At 42.6% G+C, this 19,788-nt stretch overlaps 1 protein-coding gene across 16 annotated transcripts in view; it reads right to left on the bottom strand.

Annotated features, from left to right (window-relative positions):
* The window catches only part of adgrb2 (adhesion G protein-coupled receptor B2), a 415,193-nt gene that overhangs the window by 24,283 nt on the left and 371,122 nt on the right, over positions 1 to 19,788 (bottom strand). For 10 of the 16 annotated variants that reach the window (XR_011515451.1, XM_070541485.1, XM_070541486.1 and 7 more), the window contains 6 exons: positions 10,894 to 10,933; positions 10,469 to 10,483; positions 7,564 to 7,736; positions 6,733 to 7,440; positions 3,453 to 3,488; positions 863 to 976 (listed from right to left, as the gene is read on the bottom strand). Coding sequence is in view for 15 of the 16 variants with exons in the window: in XM_070541485.1 (XP_070397586.1) it covers positions 863 to 976; positions 3,453 to 3,488; positions 6,733 to 7,440; positions 7,564 to 7,736; positions 10,469 to 10,483; positions 10,894 to 10,933 (1,086 nt within the window). In the remaining variant the exon portion in view is untranslated. The remainder of the gene's footprint in view (positions 1 to 862; positions 977 to 3,452; positions 3,489 to 6,732; positions 7,441 to 7,563; positions 7,737 to 10,468; positions 10,484 to 10,893; positions 10,934 to 19,788) is intronic. The other 6 variants (XM_070541480.1, XM_070541482.1, XM_070541477.1 and 3 more) reach the window with 3 other exon arrangements.

Below are 19,788 nucleotides of genomic sequence, written 5' to 3'. Positions count from 1 at the left end.
TTCAAAGATGTTTCCGTGTCTCGTACGGGAACGTGGCCGCTGGAGCAGCTCGCCGTCTCACACAGCTAACTAACCAATCACTCTCACGGGTCCCCGCCACACACACACACACACACACACACACACACACACACACACACACACACACACACTAGAAAGAGACAGGCCAAATACAGAACAAAGACAATGATATAGAATCAAACACAGACTGACTAAGTGTGTACAGCCGTAAACTTAAGTCATTCTGGTGAGGTGGTTTGATAAGAGAGACTAATTGTTCCACAGGTCTTCAACTGCAGAGTTTGGATTTCATTAAGCACCTGAGATTGATTATCCCTCCACTAACAGCTCATGTGATCAACCTCTTTTAAAGGGGTTTTAATACAGCTCCAAGCGAATTAAGTTCAGGCCAATTACACCAGGTCTAAAATTCATTTACAGTATGAAAGCTGGAGCGAAACGTGCCTCTGAAGGAATATTTATGAGGTAGTTATTGTTCGATTCTTCACGGTTGTGATAATAAGAGCACGAGTGAATTAATCAAACGCCACTGAGAATATATGTGGCACTCACATGACTCTGGCTGCTCTATCAAAGGGATTTGAATGTTTTGAGATTTCCAAAGCTGCAATTTAACTGGGAAAAACGAGAAAACAATCCAACCACTGCCAAAAGTACCTCATGTTTGTAAATGACTAAAGGATTTGCTCAGAATATTTATGCTCATGATGGCCCGGAAGCTGCGGCATTGCATCCGTGCCGGTAATATTCCTGCCTTTGGTTCTGTGCATGGGGCAGTGGGGTTTGTGACAAAGTGGAGGTGCATGTGGGTTCCCGGCCCACCTCTGGACAATGCTCTTACCTTGAATGTGGACATGGCTGGGTCCCTGTTATACCTGTCTATGGTGTGGAACTTGGACGAGTGGTTGAGCTCATGGTACAACTCAGAATGTCTTTTGCGAGTGTGCATCACTTTCTGGAAGGGAAAAAAGGAAGGGACAGCAAAGATGAATAAAAACAAACCAAAAGAAAGAAAAAGAACAAAAATAAAGAATGGAGGTTGTGTGCAGGAGGTCATGTAGGGACAGAAAGGGGTGTGGGGAAAACGCTGAGGGACTGCAGCAATGCCAGCCATGAAAAAGAGGGGAAGAGTTAGAGAGGGGCGCCGACAGATCGATCGATTGCTGACTCATGCTCATCTATCATCCACTTCCTCAGTCTTTTAGAATTTGGCGATTGGTGCAGAAGAGTCTTTTAAATGGAAATTCAGGTCCAATGACTGACAAAAACGCCATTAACATAGATTGGTGCCTGCTAAATGGAAATCCTGTTAATTTTTGTCAAACTCACTGAAAATCCAAAATCTGGACAGAAGTCTGACCATTTAGACCGTAATTAGCTTTAAACGTCCACTTTAGTCCTTATGAGAAGCACGGCCATGGATATAATATAAAAGGCTGTTTATTTGAAATGCCTGAAAGGCAGATAAATGCGGTTCCCAGTACTTTTATCTGTGTGTGTCAATGGGAAGTACTTCAGCTGTTAAATATTGGCTAATCGTCAGAGCAGTTTAGGGTCGCGGGGCGCTCACACCCACCCACCTAATCACCAATACTCGGGCTAAGCACCGGCTCCGGTTCCTTCAGAAAGGATGCTCTCCTCTTTGCGTTTTAGGAAGTTTCTGCTGTCTCCTTGTTATGTATCTTTGCAGTGTTAGGCTCTACAGAATACTAAATAGAACCCAAATGAGCCACAGCCTCGAGAAGGAGATGGTAATAACAGTGACGTGTAAAATGTCAGATCAAGCACCTTTTTTTCCATAAAAATTGGAAACAGAAGTCAGCATGATGCAGCTACACAGCATTAAGCTCCATATTAAAATGTATTTATTGCATGTAGACCAACTTAAGATGCAAAATCACATTTGTAGAGCATCTCTTCAGATTTATGAAAGTGTACTGTTAACAGATTCCTCACGGGGATGTTTCCTGAGACCGTGCTGCTTCCCTGCACTTCTTTAGTTTTTGCCCTGCAGGTGGAACACGGTCATTAAGTCCATTTCTACTGCACCAGTTGTTGGTGTACTCCTTTATCTTGTGTTTTTATGCCGTATTCGTTTTGCGGTTTTCTGCTGTTCACCTTTGTATGTTGAGGGACTGCTCCATTCAAACCTTTGGTCTCTAGTTAACTCATTCACTGCCAATGATGACTAAAGTTGTCATTTGCATTTTTTTTAACTGTTTGAGCATCGGAACGAGTCCCCGCGGTGAAAGAACAAACATCTCAGCCCTGAAGCCGATCTTCATCTGCATACGTCACACGTCACGTGATCAGGAAGCAGAACATCCATGTGTTAGGAGATCGTTTTGGGCCGTTCCTGTAAAAACAGTGAGGCACGAACTGGAAAAGCGTCTGCCGATCACAATTCGACAATGGATTATGAAAGAACGGATAACGCTCGAAACACACGGATTCTTCCTGATGTAAGAGGTGAGTCTCCTCTTTGTTTTGGTTGTTTTGGTGTCAACATCATCCTAGCGCGCAACGTTCTGTGACTCTTAAAAAAACAGTAAAAATGGTGAGAAACGCTGGCAGGGAAGGGCGTTAGCAATCCGGAAACGGCTGGCAGTGAATGAGTTAAGCCTCAGCTCCGTCTTAAGTTCAAATGCCTCCAAGAAACAAAATAAAAGAATAAAGAGCATCCATCCAGTGTTGCTGGTCCCTTCTAGAGCAGCATGGGGGTGAGACGTACTGTATGTGGAGGCTTGTCCAGGACAGTAGTCTCAGACGAGCCCCTTGTTATGGTGCAGGTGCGCCCACAATCATTACACTCTGCACTTCTGGACTTTAATGTTTGGAGCTGATGTGGCAGATGGTGTTCATGTGTCACTACGTTAGAAAACCTGCTGCTCAAGTAGAATGGTCAGCAGTGGCCTACATCGCTCCTGCCCTCTGTACCGAGGAGTTGTCTCCATGATGGGCCGAGCGGTGTTCCTCTGTGAGGAGGGTTTCGGAGAGACTGGAGATTCATAAGACATGTGGGTCATTCTGACACAAACATTGTGTGGCCCGTCAGCCATCTAGTTTCAACCAGTAAACTAAACTGAGGCCACATGTGACCCAGAACCCAGTCACTAGAGTTCACCCAGACACACAAAGCAATCTACTTTGCTCTTTCTTCAACCAGGACCCTTGAAAAGCACAACACATACCTGATAGGATTTTATTTTTCAGTTTTGCTCAAAAGGTCACTGTTTATGTCAAGGTATTTGAGGTCATTGTTGGAGAAACAGCAACATATAGCTCTGAAACTATCTCTAAGGGCAGGGGAGACATGTGCGAAGGAAGGGGTTAAGCAATGCGTTTGCTCCTCTATGCATCACTCATGTCCTGGCAGAAGCACAAGAAAGCTGAGGCAGGCTGATGAGAAGAGATGAGGTCTGAGATCTTACCTCGAAGTCCAGCTCAGAGTACCGTACTCTCTTCCTCTGGAAGAGGAGGGGGCAGGGGGAGAGAAGACAGCATCAATGACCACCCCTTGACCCCTATTGAACTGTTGCCATCTTAGTGTTTTTGAGGGCCTCTCAGTGCACGTGCTCAGTAGAAAGAGCAGAGCTAACTCGTACTGGCTGCCTGACATGATACACATACTAGAAATTACAAAGCAAGAAGCTGATTATTTCCAGTGAATGGGGTAAGCACAGTAAAAACACCCACTGAGCTAATAATTCCCTGGCTCAGACTTCCGCCACATTTGTTACAATCACAGAAAATATTCCATTTTTACTACATGTTAGGAGTTTGTTGGAGGCTATGTGCTTAGACGAAAGCTGAGATGCATTTAGTTCCTAATCTTGTCTGGAACCCGCTGCTCTCATTCTAAGTACCGCCATAGCTTTAGCAAGCGACACAAACCGCCAATTTAACAGCTGCAGACATTTCCAACTCATCTGGCCCTCACGTTGCGTTGAATTGCATTCTATCTCACACCGAATATCTGGCCCTCGCTGTCTGCCAGATTTGCATTTTGGCACAGAGGGGAGCAGCTCTCCACAGTTAGTTAAATGCTGTATTCATTTCTTCAAATAGGCAGAGTTGTTGATCTGATGCTATGGCGGCTTGGTGGTTTGGAGAAATGGGTCTCTCCCTGAGGTCCACCACTTGCATCCTGTATCCATCCATTAGTGCTTAAAACCCCACACACAATTCCCCCCCCCCCCCCCCCCACGCCTATGGAGGAGCCCTTACCTTTTGCAGAGCACTTCCACGATGGAGGTATGTAGTGATGGACGTATGCAACATGCATATACATGAGCTGTATTGCATGCTTTAGTGGGGACACACATAAAGCAGTTACTAACCCACTCATTCTGTCTACTACATGTGACCTGAAGTCACGGCGACAAGTCACTTGTCCATGTTCAAATCTCTGCTGACTGCAGCAGCTTGGATGAGATCATAAACCCTCTGACTCTTTAGAGACAAACTAAAAAAAGAACACATTCTGTCATGTTCTTCCTGTAGACGTCCCTGTGTTTAATCTGTGACACAAAACTGCTGTTTTTTCCTCTTTGTCACATCTCTTCAGATCTGCTACATTCCAACAGGGTAGAATAAAAGCTGTGATTTATAGGAAAATGATTTCTGGCGTGTTTTGGGTATTGGTATCCCACCCACACCTCTAAATGAGGCATCTGCGCCTGAACAGAAGCCACGCTTCCATCTTAATCAACTTTGGACATCAGCAGGCTTCCACTGGAGGACTAGATGTTACCACTTGGCTGCTCTGTATGTATGCATAATGGTGGCTGCTGACGTGTGTGCACCATTATGGTGAGCTATAAAAACGACATTCGCAGGGGGTGTTTCCTCTGATCCCCTCAGTCTCAGCCCATCTGCCTCGCCACCTTGCAATGGTTAGAAGGGGGTATTGCACACAAACAGTTTCACTCAGAGACAGTAAAATAATAAGAAGCCGTCTGTCATTATGAGAATGGCTCATTTCAGCGCTCATTGTCTCAGCAGCAATAAATACGACTCAGCTCCAAATAGTAGCAGCTGTTACACCAGCACACATGGGAGGTGCTGCCATCGGGTTGGGTGTACTGTTCCTTTAATCCATGTTTACAAACTTAAAATGTTGGATTCACTTGTGGTCATAGAAGCCATGCATCCATTTTTCTGTCATGTTTCTCATCTTTTCATTACAGAGTTGCAGTAACATTGAAAACTATCTGCTCCCTTCATCCTGTCTTCTGTTCTGGCTTTGGTGACACAGTCAAACGTTTCTGATCAGCATAGAGGAAACATCTCGATCAGACCAGGGCTAACTCAGTAAATTCAAAGTGTGAACCCACTGATAAATGTAAGGAGTGATCCAAAGCACCCTGACCTTCTATAACCGGTACAGTCCGATTGAATAATTCCCTCCCAAAAAAACTCGTCTGACAACATGAGGTAGGATGAAATATCTCATAAAGCACTACAGAACGAGTCGTTCAGAAGAAGAACCCAGAGCATCTAAAACACTGCAGGGCTCACCTTGTTCAGGTAAATGTCAGAGGTCAATAATAAGAAACAGCAGGTACATCTGGTGTAAAACTGAGTTTCAGTAACACATCACCACAGCAACAGTCAGGCATGGTGGTGGTAGTGTGATGGTCTGGGGCTGCTCTGCTGCTTCAGGACCTGGACCACCTGTTGTAACTGATGGAACCATGGAGTCTTCTCTCTAGCAGTAGAACAGTTGACCTTTGACCCTTAAACAGGCCGTGCACTCTGGAAAACCATCCAATATTAAAGAAGTTCTGTAAAATAAGATCGGGATAGATTTCCCTCACAGTGATGTGAGACTCAAGTGTTCCCATAACAAAGAACTTTATTATGTAAAAAAAACTTTTTTTATTTACTCAGATGATCTTTGATTGATGTTGAAATGTATCCCTCCAGTTCTGTCAGGTCAGCTGACCAGCTGCTCCTGAGAGCTGCTAGAACAAAGCTAAAGGGAGATCAGGCTGTTGGGAGTCAGACAGCCTGACTGTGCTTCTCTGTTTTTAGATCTGTGTTGAAAACCCAACTCTTTGCCTGGGCCTTCAAACCCACATGACATGTTGATTTTGTTTCTTTGTGGTATTTCTGCTCACTGTGGTGCTGCTTTCACCCATGTTTACAACTGTTTATGTGTTTTCTTCTCTGTTTACCATTTTAAATTGTATAAATGTCATAACTGAATATTGCTTGTAGCATATGTTAATATTCAGTACTTTTGTCCCCCTTGGGTTTTTATGATGGTTTATAAATAAAGGTGGATTGTATTGTATTGATTTTGTCAAACATTTAAGTGTGGCAACAAGCAAAAACAGACAGAAAATAAAAGATTTGTTTAGGAGGAAATTCCTACAGTTTTCAAGGTGAAATAAAAGTTGGATATACTTTGTTTCCAAATCAATATGTTGCAACAACGTTCTTTAACCGATGGACATTTAATGCAGATTGTGCCATTTGCAGTTATTTGCACTGTTTGAAACGCTTGCATAGACCGAGTATGACATTAAGTAATTGGATCTCATTTCCAGAGTGCTTCCTCCCTCTTCAATCCATCACTGTACCATCACTTAGGTAGGCACACCACATCATCAATAACTGTAAAACATCAGCTTCGCTGAAAGGTGTGGAGAAACTCTGCCTCTAATTGGAATCCTAATTTTCCTTCTTGCACAACCCTTTACCCACCTCTAGAGATCCTGCGGAGAGGCTGCTGTTTGCGTTGGTGCTTCCCAGGTTGCGTGGGAGGGTTCGGGTTCTCTCCACCGGCGTTCCCCCAGTCAGAATCTGTCTGACAGATGGCCTCTGGCCTGGCTTTAGGTGGAGTGAATGCCCGTGGGAATGCATGTGTCCTCCGTGGGAGTGCACATGACCCCCCTGAGCCATCAAGTGGCCGTGCCCATGGGGCATAGTTTTGATAGTCCCATAGGAGCGGTTTAGGTTCATGGTGATATTCATGTCACCCACGTTGGACAGCACAAAGTCTGCTGGATAGGCCTCGCTCTCTGCTGGGTGGAGGGTGAGAGGAGAGGGAGGTGGGGGGAAGGGAGGGTCCTCCACTGCAATGTTAAGGGGCTTGTCCTCGCCACCCAGTCCCAGGCCTCCTCCTTGAGAGGAGGGCCCTGGAGGTTTAAGACTGACCGTCCTACGAGGTAAGACCATATAATCTCCCTCTACTCCTCCACCACTTCCTCCTCCACTTCCACCACTTCCTGCACTTCCATCCTGGGAGTTGTTGGAGGAAGTGGGCGGTCGAGCCCATCCCAGGCCACTCTCGGTGCACAGGTAGATTGGAGCAGTGCTGCGTTGCTGCTCCTGCTGTTTCTGCTGGTCCACGTTTACCTCCTTCTTTAGGGGCGACTCGTTGAGCTCGTTGAGGCCTCCTAAAGTGGGAACCTTGAGGGACAGAAGTGATATTCAGTCACCTTTACTTCATGTTCTTTTTACTTTAGACACACAAGTTAAGGAAAACCTTGGTATCGACACATGTGCTGGCCTGTATGAAGGTCAAAGCCGTACCTGCACAATGAGGTTTGGAGGTGGGATGTTACCAGGGAGGGAGCTGAAGTTGACACCGACTCCCCTCTCTTGATGAGCCGCAAGCTTTGGATCATCCTCATCATCCAGGGAAATTCGAGACAGGGTTCCAGTGATGGTGGCTGGGTCACAGGTGTTAACCTCCTTGAAAATGACTGAGGGAGAGACAGCAGCAAAGTTCAACAGTGGCGTGAAACACGCGGAGAAGAGGACGAAGAGTTGTTGAAAGTGCAACAGCAGAGACTGAAGGTTTGAGGGAGAACACAAACTCAGTAGTGACTGTAGGGGATGTTAGGTTTTCATCAAAGAAGGGTTTTAACGAGGAGGGCTGCGCAAACTAAACTAAACTAAACTCCGTTTTGCAACTCTGATATGTTCAGAACTTCTGAGAGGCTTTCACAGTGCCAAATGTTTTATTTCTGCTCACTGACTGCTGACTTTAAATGGATTTTTTAGGTGTGATTTTGAGTAAAACATCGTATAAAAAAAACGGCCTCATCATTTCACCTTCCTGAGCATAGCTTTTACCTTAGGGGAGACGCACATGCTAACAGCTAGTCTGAACTCGGCGAGGAGTTCGCTGCCGTCCAAACACAGATCCAAGGTTTTAGAGTTGTATGGAACCCTTCAGCGTTCCACCTAACATGTTTATTCCAGCAGATAAATCCTATTGGACCTGATCCCAGAGAGAACCTTGTGTGCTACATTTATCTGAGTCATTTCAAGACAACAGAAGAAATGATGTGCTGTTTAATGTTGGGCAATACTTTTTTCTGTATCTTTGCTTGTAAAATCCACAGAGTTTCATGTAAATAACCAAACTGATAATAACCTCATAATGCCAAACTGAAGGTGGTGTTCTGGTTTAATGTGGCCGGATTACACTTTGGTCTTGGCTGCACTCAGACTGGCTGTTAGCTCATCACTCCATTAGGATGCAAACTCCATTTCTCTGAACAAAGGCCATTCAGGAACTGATTTATGTGTAACAAAGACATTTATTCATAACTTGTAGGCAGACACACCTGCATAAAATACATTTGAGTCTCAATATTTCTTACTTTTCTGTATTTAGAGAAAATACTAAATGTGCATCACAAGCAGCATTTTTCAAATGCTACATTTGCATGAGTTTAAGATTTGTTCTCTAATGGACATAGCTTTGGGTTAGTTTTCATGCAAAATGCTCTTAGAACCCAGTAGATGCCATAAATGAACGGAACAGCTACTGTACCGTGAACTGAAGCTGTCTCACCACTGAAGGAACTGTGTGCAGGCTTAAGGTGGAATGGAACATCAAATAAACAGAACAGCCCCTGAAGTACCTCTCTGAATTGCAGCTTTAATCTGACTCACAAGGGTAGAAAATCACTTTATAAATGATCTGCTAAAATATATTTAATGTAACTAAATGTGTGAAACCAAGCTAGCCAAAAACATGCTGGGAATACACACTCGTGCACACACAAGCACAAACATGGAGGCTGCCTTAGATGCCGCCAGTTTCTTCATGCGATGGAAGGCAGTATACAAGCATGCTCACAAGAAACTAATATCTCACAACTTGAATCAGTTTGGTTTTAAAATTAAAGAGAAAAATCAACAAATGTGTACATTAATGTCACAAATTATGCACATGCACAAACACACGTCGAACGTACTGCAGGAAGGTATTTATGCAGTGACCCCAAAACCCAATTAGGCTAAAGTGGTGCAGAGCCTTTCAGCTCAGACCGCACGACGTTAACCAAACGTCAGAATGCATGTTTGATCAGAAACCAAAGCTGTGATCTGTCACTGACAATCCCTGCAAGCAAAGTGGACGAGTATAGAGCTGAGGGGTTGTTTTACGCCATTGGTGCTAAACCAATGAGACAGGATTGGACGGGTATGGGGAAATTACAGGGATTTGCTATCAGCATCAAACAGCGAGGGCTCAGAGGCAGACCTGTAGAAGAATCCGGGACTGTTCCGTGTGACAGAATGTGAAAGTTAATTTGATTAAAGGTGAATGCTAATCAGTCTGGAAAAAACTCGTTCAAAACTTTAAAATGTGATTATACGCTTTTTTTTTCTATTTGGCGTTGGCGTGAATGTGTGTATCAAAGTGGTGCAGAAAGGAAATCATCACCAGCCCAGATTCTCTTTTTTATTAGCAAACAAAATGAAGACAAAACAATGTTGACTTTTTATTTTAATGGACTCGGGCAAATTTCCTGGGACAAACGATATTAAATACTTTACAAAATATTAAATACATTTCATTAAACGTGATAAATAAAAATAAATGTGTGAAAATGATAGATTTATAGAAAATAACGTTAAATGGCTTCAGAAAACTGGACTGAATGGTGCTGTTTGCTGCCATAAAGAAACGAGGAAAAAGGGAGGAAAGTTGAACTATTTTTAGCAAAAGCACCAAAGACTAAAGTATTTTCTACTTCAGCCTCAACAACACCAGAGCATCAAGCTACAAGATGCAGTTTTACAAAAGCACTGGTGTTAGCAACGCTAATGCTAATCAGTCTTCCCATTGCTGCAAATTATATGCTTACTGCCGCTGTGTGTAGGGCAAGCCAATTTACCATGTAATTGAAATAATTTATAACTCTTACATTTATATTTAAAAGTTTCCTCTACAAAAAGATCAAAACTGTTATAAAGAATTCTCCAACAAAATGAAAATAAAATTTGTATTAATATTTAGATTAGTCTACTTGTTGTTTCAATAAACATGCAATGGTGTCTAGGATAAATGAATGCCTCTTGAGTCGTTCTTTATGGGAAAGAAAATCTTTTAAAATAGTTCATTTAATTAGGCTTAAAACCCGGATTCATCCACAGTAAGGAACAGTGTACTGTGTGTTACGTTGGGTGCAAAACTTACATGGGTGTCCTCTTTCTGCAAGGCAAAGGTGCAAGGAAAAGGGGGTGGGGGGTGGGGGTATGAGCGTGTTAATACAAGAGAAACACCAACACTCACACACACAGACCATTGTCAACTAACAAGTGAGACGGTCTGAACACACCGAGGAGTGTTATCATCATGCACAATTAACCACAGCCTCGTCCCAACATATGCTCACTGAACACTTATAGGGTAGAATCAGTGTGATTGATCAGCCTTGGTAATTTGAACACAGCCATGTGGAGACGAAGCTCCTGTCATTTCATCAGCAGGCTGAGGATGCAACAGACTGCAATGCTAACTAAACCTGAGCTGGGTGGAGTGAGCGAGTGAGAGAGAGAGAGAGTGTGATAATAAGGAAAGTGAGAGAGCCATTAGGAAAGCAGATGGATGGGACGACTCACCTGTTTGACAGGCCAAGTCCACATCCTTCTCAAAGTCCGTCTAAAAAGGCGAGAGAAGAAAAATAATGAATGAGTGAATCCGTCCATAACATTAGCGGCAGCGAAGGCTAGAGAGTGGCTATGATTCAGCTTTCTACAAAGGGACACCGGCTTTGTTGTCATGGTGATGTAAAGAGAAGAGAAATATCTCTGTTTTATGTTTGTTCTGTGTTTAACTTTGAAATCCTTTACTTTGTGTGTATGTTTGTACACTTTGTATACTTAAGACCTTGCTCTTTTTTCCTAGTGCCACTGTCAAGATCACTTTCTTTAATTTTACAAAACTTTTTAGCTCGTCATAAGACTTCAGTTTTTCCATTCCCTGTAACATACACAGGATGATTACACAACTATTTAAATTTACTGTTTACATTTAAATCAAGTACCTCCAGCACCACTGATAGCAAGAACAAATTATCCACTTTGATTGGCTTGATCATAGAAAATGTGCTTGTCTTCTATGATTTATGATGATGTACTTTTCAAAAGTGCACTGCAACTCAATAAAACAGGGCTATTCAATTCTGGTCCTGCAGGGCTGCTATCCGGCACGTTGTAGTGGTTCCTCTGCTCCAATCAACACATTCTCACTCCCAAAGCATCAAAAACTGAAGCTGGGTGACCAAGCGTTTGTTTCCGAAGCGTTGGGAGTCCCAAGTAAGTCCCGACACTTGACTGACTGAGCATCGGTTTCCGACGCCCCCGGTAAAACACACATTTCACCGACATTTAATCTATAACCTCTTGCTATTTAACATTCACCCTCACCCCCATCCTAACCTTAACCCTGTTGCTCATTCTAAACTTCCTGTTGACCGTGTTGGAGAGGGACCTTACAACCAGGGACAAACCTTTTAAGAGGGTTAAGGTAAGGATGGGGGTGAAGGGAGGGTTAGGAGGATAAAGGTCGGAATTCGGTAAAAATTGCGTTTTTCCGTGAGCGCCGCAATCCAATGCTCTGTCACACAGCTTCAGATTCTGGTGCATTCGGATTCCCTAAGTGTCGTAAACAAAAGCTTGGTCACCCAGCATCAGCTTTTGGGAGTGAAAATGTGTTGCTCCAACACACTTGATTCAGTGGCTGAATCACCTGTGCAGCAGCTCATCAGGCTCTGCAGAAACCTGTTAATCACCTGCTGACTGAAATCAGGCATGTTGAAGCAGAGTTAAAAGTAAAACCTGCTTGATGCTGGCCCTCCAGGCCTGGAATAAATACCCCTGAAATATTACATACAACATAACATGTGGCAGATGTACCATGAAAATGCAGAATGTGTCAAACCTACTGTGGTGCAGTTAGAAGCCTATGCTGCTGCTTTTGCACTTTAATGACATCTTGTCGAGTTGACCTTGATGTGACAATGGTGCCCTCTGCTGGGTTATTTTAATATCGTCCTTTCTATTTGAGAAGGGTTTGTCCGACAACTTTTTTCCTGAAGCCGTTTTTCTTGATTCCTTCTTGTCTGACTACTTTTTCTTGATTCCTTTTTGTCAGACTACTTTTTCCTGAGACCTTTTTGTCCGACACTATTAAGTCAGAAGTCCGGTTGGTCTTTGAATGAAACCTGAGGCTTTTTGTCTCTATGGTCTGAAATCTGACACCTGAGAATTTCCTAAAATGGACACCGTTGGGTTCAAACAAGTGGACAATTTACTTTGATGCGACAAAAAATCACGAGTATGCCATTAGATTATAAAATGTGATTCTCTTCTTCAACTGACCCACTGCTGGGGCAGCAGTCACTCAGGAGGTAGAACTGGCTGTCCAGCAATCAGGGGGATGCTGGATCAACCTGCTGTTATGTCCTTAATGAGAATGTCTACAGAGATGGACCTAGAAGGTTGCATGTAAAATTAGCATTACTGGCATTTGCTCCCAATGCATCGGGAGGCGACACACTGTGCCAGAGCGTCTCTTACCAACGCCCGCAGTAAAACGAACATTTCACCGACATTTAACCTATTGCGATTTAACATTCCCCTCACCCCCATCCTAACCTTAATCCAGTTTCTCGTTCTAAATTACCCATTAACCGTGTTTGAGAGGAACGATACGAGAAGAAACTAATTTTTGTATGTCCAAGTGGGTTAAGGTTAGGATGGGGGTGAGGGGAAGGTTAAATTGCAAGAGGATAAAGGTCACAGTTCGCTAAAATCTCAGTTTTACCGCGGGCGTTGGAAAGAGACCGTCTGGCACAGCACATCGCCTCCCGTCGGAGCGAAACGCTTAGTCGCCCTTTGTCATTTTTAAACGCTTTGGGTGTGGGAAGGTGTTATAAAAACAGAAAAAGACATATGTTGCCGTGGCTCTTTGCGTAATATGATCCATTATTTAGTCTCTCCTTCACATCATCAATTAGCTGTTTCTTTTTTGATCGGAACCTTTGTGGAACCTCTGTCGTAAGACACAGAGACCCCAGAGAAGACCAGACTCCTCTACGAACAACCTTGTTTCCAAAATGGCTACCACTCTTATTTTTATGAACTTTTTAAAAAGTGAAGCTCATTAAGATTCAGTCATGCCTGTCCCTTCCCCCTCCACAGAGCCTTCCTCCGTACTCTACGGGATTCACAAAAAGCCTTTGTTTGGATAATAAACTACAGATTTCAGAGCGTTAGGGCATTCCACAGAGGCAAAAAGAGAAGAGGAAAGGCGAGAGATGAAAAACTGAGAGAATGAAGTAAGAGTGGTGTAGAAGTATGGTCTCGCAGGAGCAGGAAAGCTCTTAGTTTGCTAATCACCAACCGCTGCCTTCGTGGGGTTTGACTACATGGGTGAATGCAGTTTGAAAAATGTTTTCTTCTGTTTAAACTCAGAAAAAAAATCTTTATTTAAACATTGAGTAATGAGCGTGAACTTGGGCCTTTTGTTAATGAAGATAGCGTAAACCTAAAGACCGCAGAAACAGACTGCAGCTAGCAGATGCATTCCAGGTGGAGATGAGATGAATACATTTACATTTAAACTAAACACAGACTAGCTACAGCACAACTACTTCTACTTATGCTTAAAAGGTGCAATTTGTAATTTTATGAAAGTTTTAACTCAAAGGAATGGTTCAGTATTTGAGAAATGTTACATTTTTACTGGAAGTCTGCTCAGCACATAAAACCCACTCGCGTTGGACGATGATTTAGGTGTTTGTTCCTGTAAACCAACATTCTAGAAGTAGTTTTCATTATTTTGTTTATTTGTATAAGAAATGAAAACACATAAGTTGTTTGTTTTGCAGAGTGCCTGTTGTTTCTGACAATCTTTCTAAGAAAACGAGACGACAAAAGCCTGTTGAAACTTCCTGTTTATGCCTGTTTTGTTCATTCCAGGAACATGATCAAGGTCCCTGTCTCTATTTCATGTTAAACTAATCCACTTATTCTACCACTTTAAATGAATACAGTATAAACAGCCTGATTAAAACTTGAACGTAGCTTTGGTTTGACTTTGATTAATTATACTGCTTTAAACATTAGAATCTTGAAAAATGCTTGATTTTATGAAAAGTCTTTTATGTAATTTATCTGTGAGAGTTGTCAGACTGTTACTTCACTTTTTGCAGCATTTAATTTATGTTTTTTTTATTTCCCTTAAGCATACCACAATGTGTCACATCTAAAATACTTGCCCAAGGAGAGAATGTAAATAGATTTTTAAAGCTGATTTAGTGAATCTACAGAACAAACTAGGTATCTGGACTGGATCCGTGAACACCAGAACCAGAAATTTGGAACGTCAGAAGAAACAAGATAGTGCTAAATACCAGTTTATAAAGGTCCAAACATCTTTTTTTTTTTTGTCCGTGACTTCAAACAGCCTTTTTCTATTGGGACTCGTAGTTTGTTTTGAAGTTGAAGTGGTAGCAGCCGGCTGTTTCTTCTTCTCTGATATTATTGAGCAGAAAACCTCTCAAACCAGTGGACCTCTGTTAAAAACAAGAGTGTGTGATGAATGGAAGACCCAGGGAAGTGTGGCGGTTCAGCCAGACCAACAACTGCATGGTCTTCAATGGTTACCTTCGGTCCAAAAACAATTGGCGTTTATAGACAAAAGCGAGAGAGCTGCATTATTTTTGTTTTTTTTTTATCCCCACACTATATGTATACCTTTACTAGAATATAATGTTAAGAAGGCATGAAAAAAAAACTTAAGCTAATTTGTTTTCAAAATTTGCCACTGCAGCCATCTATTTCATCTTTTACCTACTTAACATTGTACATGTATTTATTTTATATAAACATGTCATAGAGTGCAAGTTTTATCTACAACATATGTTGAACCATTAAACTAACTAATGCTCAGCATTACAACACTTTTAATTCCACTATAATAACTTATTTTAATATATTTGATCATAGTTATGGTAAGACAGTGACAGAAGTAGGCAAGCAAAACTATGTTGCCAATGCTTATTTCATTAATGTGAATATATATATATATATATATATATATATATATATATATATATATATATATATATATATATATATATATATATATATATGTGTGTGTGTGTGTGTGTGTGTGTGTGTGTGTGTGTGTGTATACTAGGGCTGGAGCTATCGAATATTTCAATATTTGAGTACCTATCTAAATATATTCGCATATAATCAGTAGGATGTATTTCATTAACAGTTACAGTAGAAAGGTACTGGAAATTCTAATAACATATAATTTCTGCTGTAACAAAGTACTTAGGGTACATACGTATATTATACATGTACAGGTTGGCAACATAATGTATTCTAATTTGTATCCCAAAGTAAAACATTTGTGAATTATATGCTACTACGGCTTGCCACAACCCTTCGGCAGTGGATGGAGCAGACTCGTAGCAACAACCAGACAGTAGCTGCAGCAGCTCTGCTCCACATCGCTGTAGACATCCACACATAAATGGGATGGTGGGAATTTTTCTTCGCTCGTAGAGTTTAGTTGTTTACAACCATCACTTTTCTAATGAACCACACTTGCTCATGAGAATGCTACCCGCTAACTTAGCATTAGCGTATCTGCTCATAGTTTAGATCTTGATCCCAATCTTTGGACCGTTTCTTTGGATTGTAAACTAGACCTGTTAACTAAAGTCGTCAATTGCTGGCTTCAGAAATGAGCAAGTTCCCATTGATTCCAATGTCAAGAAGCCAAATGAACAAGTTTACAGCCTGATAAAAACAAACATTTAAAGTTTAACTCATTAACTGCCAGCCGTTCTCTGATCACAAAGATGCCAGCATTTTTGAGCATTTTTACTGATTTTTGAAGAGTCACAGAACATTGTGCTCCGTCATCATTGTGCTCCCCTCTCATCATAATGAGGGGGTGATGGTGGCACGGGAGTCAAGTCCTCGTTCCAAAATTGGAAGGTAGCAGGTTTGAGTCCCGCTCAGTCTGTCATTGTCGTTGTGTCCTTGGGCAACACGCACCTTGACTGCTGGTGGTGTTCGAAGGGACTGGTGGCGCCTGTGTATGGCAGACTCACCTCTGTCAGTGCGCCCCAGGGCAGCTGTGGCTACACTGTAGCTCATCACTACCAGGGTGTGAATGGGTGAATGACTGATTGTGTTGTAAAGCACCTTGGGGGGTTCCAGGACTCTAGAGGGTGCTAAATCAAATACAGGCCATTTACCATTGTGCTCTATCTATATATAAACCCTAACCCTCATGTAAACACCAAAACTACCAAAAGACAGAGGAGACTCACTTCTTACATCAGGAAGAATCAGCGTGTTTCTAGCTTTTCTCACTCTTTCACAATCTATTGTTAAAATGTGAGCAGCAGCAGCTTTTCCAGTAAGCGCCTAGCTTTTTTCACAGCAGCATCCCAAAACGATCTCCTAATTCAAGGATTTTCTACTTCCTAATCGTGTGACATGTGACACACACTGGTGAAGATCCTCTTTACAGCTGTGATGTTTACTCTCACAGTGGAGGGGCTCGTTCCTGGCCCACCCCATTAAAAAACGCAATTGACGACTTTAGTTAATGGGTCTAGTTTACAGTAATCACAATTCTGAGTAGGGTACATTTGTTTGTAACTCATTAGATAGGACTGAATTAAAGCTAGAAGTTATGACTAATTAGGGGCATGTCCTTTTGGTTGACATGTAGCACATGCTAGTTAGTGCTAGCACTAGTGGCTTGCTTGCTGCTTGCTCCAGGGTAGGCCTAAGCCCCAGATTAAAAGTGTTACAGCCTAGAACGCGGCGGGTCGCTCAACCACAGTTGTCTGGCTAAAAGCACGCACCAACCTCCGTTAGCTTCAGTTAGCTCAGTTAGTTTGTAGATACATCATCTCAGAGTTTAGAGGGTGTCAACCATCTGCCCCACCCTCACAGCCCCTCTATCAGCTCCATTTTTGTAGTTTGCAGAAGTGACCAGAACCATGCCCACTGGGTTTTGATTAAGCTCTTCATAACCCTTCAGGTGATGGCATGGAGGGCTTGTCCATTATATAAAGAACCAATGGGTCATACGCAATAACAACATTGCCTACATACAGTAGTTATGCAAATGACTCCCAGGTCTACCTAGCTCTATCACCTATAGTACCCTAGACTCGCTCTGTCAATGTTTGGAGCAAACTGATGACTGGATGCAGTCAAACTTCCTCCAGTTAAACAAAGACAGACTGAAGTTCTTGTCTTTGGAATAACAAAAATAGTATAGAGGTTATCATTCAGCTTGGCTCCAGAGGAATAAAGACCCAGGTTAGAAATCTTGGTGTCATCATTGATTCAGACCTGATCTTCACTGGTCACATTAAAGCCATAACTATCATCTTCATCAAATAGCACGACTCAGAGGTCTGATGTCCAGACAAGACCTAGAGAAACTCATTCATGTGTTCATCTACAGCAGGGATTCCCAAAGTGTGGTGCGCGCACCCGCGGGGGTGCGTGAGCTGCCGCTAGGGGGTGCGCGAGGTGAAAAGTGTAATGGCTGCGGAGCTCAGAGAAGTCTGTCATATGTCACCATTAGCGTAGAACCTCATTTGTGGGTGAGCCTAAGAAAAAGTAAGTGGGCCCAATAAATGTAATTGAAAACAAGTATATTTTTGCGCGTGTGTCCTCCACATGTGCCCTAGATTCATAATAACAATGCGCCGAGCTTCAGCGCTCTGGCCTGCGCACGCCGATATGTTCCGTATTTGATAATTTTTAACGGTGTTGGAGGAATCTGAAGGTGGTGAGTCATTCTGGCAGATTGTAATTAACACCTGTCTCATGCAGGTGTTCTGACATTGTAAACCTCACACACAGAACATTGTGGATGTAACAAAATAAATCAAGAAATGATTCACATTCAGGCTATTAACAGCACGCTGAAGATCTGAAGTTCAGAGTGCGTCTGTCAGAGATCACGGCTCACGGGTGCACATGTGAGCACATCTGGGCTGGGCAGAAGTAATTTTACAACGTTGGTTTAAATAGCGCCATTAACGAGACGCTGTGACTGGAGAGGCTGATGGAACTGTGCCGCGCGCGCGCACACACACACACACACACACACACAGATTCAATAAGCGCGCACGCTGCAAACTCCGGCGCGCCGTCAGACTGAAGGCAAAAATGAGAGCTGCCTTCTCCGTGATAAAAACTTTTAAGATTTTATAACAATATTTTTCATTCAAGGTCAAATTAAGATATTAGCTTCTATTTTGGGATGACGTATTAAAGTCGGGTCCGCTACAGCCAGTGACTCCTCATGAACCTGACCCACTACTCCTTACTGCAGCATTTGTTAGTCCGCGTGGCAGCGGATCGCAGATTCAGCCACACCATAAAACAGCAATATGTCGGTCTGAGGCAAAAGTGAACCTCATGGCATTTCCATCTTTTCCCGTACAGACATTTGATTACGCACAAGTAGGTGACCAGTTCAGGTTTACGCAGAGCAGAAGGAAGGAGAGCGCTCTGGCCGCACAGGTTAAACGTTCCTACTTTAAGAAAACCGTTAAATTGCATTGTTTATGTGCTACCTGGGCACTCTATATATTTATTTAAAATTAAATCAAAGGAAATTGTAATGGTATCGAATGTTTATTAATTACTATTTAAAAAATGAAAGAGATGGGGAAAAAGGTCGATCATATCAGCTATTTTTTGTCTTTGTCTCCCACAAGCCGTCAATTTAACAGCTGTATTGTTTACATGGTAATGTTTTCCCGCGGATAACGGACAGCGTCGACGTTGCTAAGCAACCACCTTTCCAGCTCGCGCGCTCCCTCTCCCTTCGTACTGCGTGTGAAATAAACAGCTTTTAGAAGAACATTCTCAGTGAAACAAGCATGAGAAATGAATCTGCTTCAGGTGGAGAGGGGAAAGCTGATGAAAACTGGTCAGTGGGAAGCAGCAGACGCTCTGACAGCAACGCTGACGACGGTCTGGGACCCCTCGCCCCCACCCACGGAGAAGATCAGTGTTGGTAACCCAGCGAACAATAGAGAGACTTCTTTTCAAGGTTTGGATTAAAATTACATTTTCTTCCCATTTTATTAGGGTCACACATCCATAAAGAGTTTATTAATAACACACTTGAACCATTTTGCTCCACAGCATCATCGTCAGCCTGGATTTAATGGCCAAAATGACAGCAGTCAAACTGACGGTTCCTGGGAGTTCTAGTGTTACTTCACTTTTTTGGGGAAGATGGCATCAGTTCAGTTTAAAACTAGCTTTACTTAAACTTCCCGTTAGTTTATCAATCCTCTTTTCTTTGTATTTGTTGCAGAATATTTCTTTACAGATTGCACCTTTAATCCTGCTCATTTCTATCTACAGATGACGTACTGATCGGCTGCTGCTGTGATTAGGGGCATGGGTGTTGCTCAGTAAGGGGGTGTGCTCGTGTGCTGGGCT

This window comes from Nothobranchius furzeri, chromosome 11 (assembly GCF_043380555.1).
Source record: "Nothobranchius furzeri strain GRZ-AD chromosome 11, NfurGRZ-RIMD1, whole genome shotgun sequence".
Classification (NCBI taxonomy): Eukaryota; Metazoa; Chordata; class Actinopteri; order Cyprinodontiformes; family Nothobranchiidae; genus Nothobranchius; species Nothobranchius furzeri.
The sequence above is the reverse complement of the archived record's forward strand: the minus strand, read 5'-3'. Positions and strand labels throughout refer to the sequence as shown.